At 43.5% G+C, this 4,821-nt stretch overlaps 1 protein-coding gene across 4 annotated transcripts in view; it reads right to left on the bottom strand.

Moving 5' to 3' along the window:
* LOC116377339 (serine/threonine-protein kinase LMTK1-like) overlaps window positions 1–4,614 on the bottom strand; it is a 12,871-nt gene extending 8,257 nt beyond the window's left edge. For 2 of the 4 annotated variants that reach the window (XM_031838950.1, XM_031838954.1), the window contains exon 1: window positions 2,981–4,609. In XM_031838950.1, the coding sequence (XP_031694810.1) occupies window positions 2,981–3,025 (45 nt within the window). In that variant the 5' untranslated portion in view covers window positions 3,026–4,609. Of the gene's footprint in view, window positions 1–2,980 lie in introns of all 4 variants that reach the window. The other 2 variants (XR_004212203.1, XM_031838955.1) reach the window with 2 other exon arrangements.
* Window positions 4,615–4,821: the final 207 nt, after the last annotated feature.

A 4,821-nucleotide genomic window follows, 5' to 3' on the forward strand; every position in this document is an offset into this window, starting at 1 on the left:
CAAGGTTCCCATTTGTGTGATGGATGCAGGGCAGCAGGAGCTTGGCGGTGCCGGGAGGAGCGGCTGCTGGAAAAAGGGCATCATCATTCTGCAGAGAGAGTGTCATTGTTGAGTCCAGAGAGGAGGAAGAGGAGGAAGAGCTGACTGTCCCCGAGACTGCTGAGGACGGAGGGACGGAGGGACGGAGGGAGAGAAGAGGAGACGCTGGGGAGAGGAAGGAGGAGGAGCACCGTCTCCGAGTTCACAGGCCAGACCGAACCTGAGGTCGTCTCATGAGTGAGAGGAGAGAAACTGAGCCCCCCACAAAAATGTGAGGAGAAAAATACAAGTGGGAGGAAGACGAGGAGGGGGAGGAAGAGGGTGTTCACATACTATACATGTGACATCACTCCTTCTCTTCTTCTCTCTCTCTCTCTCTCTCTCTCTCCCAAAAGCCAAAGAACATCTGCAGGGCAGTCCCCCTCCCCACAAAACCATGACAACACACACATATTTGTGGTTAACGCTATACTTGTGAGGACTGTTCACTGACTGCTTTCATTCCTGACCTTCATCTTCATCACTACGGTCTTAACCTGAACATGAACCATTAAACTGCTGCATGCTCTGTATTTGAGCCCTGTACAGTCGGAGGTATACGTTCACTCATTTTTCAATTTGTATATCAAGATTAAGGGGCGTGTGCAGAATGAGTGATCTTAAGTTGTTTAACAACTGAATATGATTCTGCAAAACAACTAATTGTTGACCTAAATGTTGCTGTTGTGCTCATGTACACTCTTGTATTAATTATTGAGGGTCTCTAACCTGATCTGAGGTTTGTTTAAGTCTGTTGCCCCGGAATCGTACAAATTATGAAGAGAAGAAATATCAATTTGTTAAGTTAATAATTTGTCATAAGGCAAGAATCTGCAGACTTGGCAGGTCCCTTTATTTCTATACAATGAAACATTTGTTTCAAACTTTAGAGTTTCAACCCTAAAACCAAGTCCAAACCCCAAACTAGCCCCTTACCATTACAGTCGAGAGGATTGTCGGAGGAAGTTCCTCATCTTTCCTGTCTGTAAAACACAGAGAGCTTTTCTCTCTCATCTCCTCTTCCAGTTTATTTTTTTTCTTAAAATTCCCTCTTCCTGCTCTGGGAGAGGCTGTGTCTAGTTCCAGATGGGGCCCTGAGGCCGGATGCACTGTGGCCTCATGGGTATGCCCTTCCTCACGCCCTTTCTCCTCCCCCTCCTCCCACCCTGGCCCCTTCCTCGGACACACCCCGACAGGTCCGAGCCGGGTGGTCCAACCCGCCGACGACACAAACCAGACACGAAGCACATCATTCACACTGTATATCTTCATTAGGCTGTGTGCAAGGAACACGACTCTGGATGCACACTTATGAACACACACACAGTGTTCAAGAAAGGACAGGATGTTACGTAACATGGCTGCAGACACTGCAGCTCTGTGCTTCCTAAGACATTCAAAGTGGAGAGATATTGAGAGATGTACCCGAAGGCCAACATACCTCATTACTGAAACCATCTCACATGTCTCTGAGTGGAGTCTTAGATGATGTGCTTCTCTTGTCACAGCAGCATAAACCACAATTTCCTTGAAATCCACCTGAATTACAGGTCGAGTAGAGTTGAGATCCCAGCGGAGCGGCCTTAAGTAGAAGGCAGAAAGGTTCGGACCCTTTAAACGGAGAGCTGTATAGTCTTGTATTGGGGCTTATCACCCGGATCTAACAGCCAATAGCTTAAATAAGGTTGTAACATAAAATAGTAGCTGAAGAATAAATCATGTTGAGTTGACAGTTTCAAGTGTCGTGCGGGAATATGAATCACAGTAAGGACTCGTGTAAGAGAAAAGATTTTAAAAAAGTATGTATGAAAGACGGGCTGTAACCAATTATTTCTAGTCTTGATTCATCGGTTCATTATTTTTAATGGAATTTAATTTGATCTCATGTTTCCACAGCCTAAGGTCACTTCTTTAAATATCCAAAAACCCAAAAGATATTCAATTTGCAATGATATAAAGCTGAGAATCCTCACATTAAAAAAGCTGGAAACACAGTCACTTTGGTCCAAACATTCATGGTCACCAGAGGATGAACTGGAATCATTCATGGTCACCAGAGGATGAACTGGAATCATTTATGATCACCAGAGGATGAACTGGAATCACTTCATCCATGAATGTTTCATCCAGCAGCAGCAGCAGGCCAATATTTTAATTTGTCTAATACTTTGGTTTATAACTAAATTCTCACAAAACGTGACATTCCCATCAGCCTCGTGCTGCACTTTGAGTTTATTGCTAATCAGCTAATGCTAACATGCTAACCTAAGACGGTGAACATGGTAAACATTATACCTGGTAAACCAAAAGAAATCAACGCTCCAGCTCACCACATTATACAGTAAAGGCCCTGCTGTGCACAAGTTATCTTCAGTCTTTGTACCGTGATACCTGTTAAACATCAGCATGCAACTCTGTCTCCTACAAAACTACGTTTCCACACAACTAAACTGTCCTCTCATTTACGTTTTGAGGGAAACTGCGTTGCTGTGACCCCGTTTCTGCTGCCGCTAAGAATTGGGGTCTACATCAATGACACAAGATGGACCTGAAAAAAGCTGCAGGCCTCCCGTCGCTACATAAACACAGCCTCCACTACCTTTGTTTGCTGTTCTGTCTTCTTCCCATCAACGTGTTCTAAGTACAAAAAGCTGGAGACCTTGTGTACTGAATACAATGGAGGTCTAATGAGAAGCTGAGTGGAAGGTTTTGTGTTCAGGCCATTTGCAATAATGTGCATGCGAGCAAAGAGTCAGAGTGCAGGTATATCTGTGCCAGGCTCCATAAAATCTTCATATGCTTTAATGAGTGTGCCTGTGTTCATCTTCATGCCTCATATTTCTTTCATGTTTCACGTGGAAGTCGAGGAGAAATGGTGTTCGGTTAAAGAGGAGAGCCCCACCTTGAAGCCGGTTTTGCTTTTCTTGCAGCAGAGGCAGGCCAGCATGAGGAAGACGAAGGTGAAGAGGCCCGAGAGGGAGATGGCCACCACGGCCAGGGACGACGACCAGGACAGCCCACTCAGCGGAGCGCCATCTGCAGGACACAAGCGTTACAGACGGACAGAATATGAGGCGAGGCGTAACACTATTAGACTGTGTGCACGACGCTAATGCGATCAAATGCATGTTAAAGCTCGTATGGCATATGAACGCAATACGATTACAGCAATGAAAGGGTTGTACTCTACATCGGTACGCTGTTGTATTTAAATGTTTCACACAGGAGCTCATGAACTGACTGCTTTCTCAGGAGACTTTATATTTCCAGTAAGCGACATTCACATGTTTGATTTATAGCTTGTCGTCATGTTTTTGCTGAAAAATGAAATGCTGTGAAACATTCCAGCTCTGTAGGATTTATCTGAACACAATGAACACTTCTGCTCAGAAAACCAGCCAATAAATGCATGTTGTTGATTTATCACCCTCACCCGACAGCAGAGGCACATCTTCTGCACTTATTGTCTTTTTCACAACATTCTCAAGCTCTGAGATAAACTTGATAGACATGCATAGTACAAGCATTGTATTGTGTATATTTAAGATATATTTTCCAGTTTATTTTTATCCCTCTTCTATGGGCTAGTCTATGGCTTAACTCCTCCTCTTTCAGGTCCATTATGCATTTCTGATTATTGGTTAACAATGCAGGTGTTAACTAAGCAGCAGTTTTACTTATTACTCACATTTTGTTATTATTTAAATTTAAAGATTATTGTAAAAGTCAAAGTATTGTAAATGTTCATATTTCTGATATTTCTTAAACAGACCAAACATGTTGGTATTCATGGATGGTATGCATGATTTCACCTGATTTGCACCAGCCATGTTTCTACAGTAGCCCAGAATGGACAAACTGAACTCTGGCTCCAGATAAGGTCATTCGCGTTTTTTTGCATTTGTGCGTGGGCCACCGTAGTTCTTCTACACGCTTGGTTTCAGCTGGTTGCAATCTGCAACCTCACCGCTAGATTCTACCAAATCCTACAAACTGCACCTTTGAATTGAGACGGTTTCATGTTAAAAGTTCATCTGAGTAACTTTAACAGAAGAGACAGAAGACGGAGAGGAAACACAGCGAGAAAGCAAAGAGGTTGACATGCAACCAAGCAACCTTGGACATCGGGATTTCTTTAGGCCAAGGGAATGCCCAAAATAAATGCTTTTCAACCATAACACTGTGAGATGTACCCCAGAACTGACAGCAGAGTGATAAAACACAATGAAACCCACTGAAGACGCCCCAAAGGGCACTTTGGCACCACAATAAAACACCTCACTTGTGTCTTATAAGATCACTTTTACAATAGAATTTATCTGCAAAACAAGAAATTTAGGTGTTTGATTAAAACAAAGATCTAATTATAATAATGGTACAGTATTGATACAGTTGACATACAGTATAAACATCCTCTAGTTCCACCTCTGAAGCCATCAGTGTAGATCTCAGGCTCTCTCTCAGCCTCATTCTGCATCTGAGACGCCAATCTTCAGACTTTCATGGCTTGAATTATTCCTCATGTGTGCCGCGTGCATGCTGCCCAACCTCGTAAATAATATCTTGTTCCCACTCTTTAGGGCCATATCCGAGCAGCGGATGATTTATACTTCTCATTCTGCGACGGCTTCCGAAATGCAACGGTTACCAAGGAAACAGATTGGACGGACAGCCATGCGGGATCACCTTCAGCTGTAAATCTCTCTCACACTGATTCATGTCAACAGCAATGCCACCCAGCTC

This window comes from Anarrhichthys ocellatus, unplaced genomic scaffold (assembly GCF_004355925.1).
Source record: "Anarrhichthys ocellatus isolate YVR2014 unplaced genomic scaffold, GSC_Weel_1.0 scaffold1136, whole genome shotgun sequence".
NCBI lineage: Eukaryota > Metazoa > Chordata > Actinopteri > Perciformes > Anarhichadidae > Anarrhichthys > Anarrhichthys ocellatus.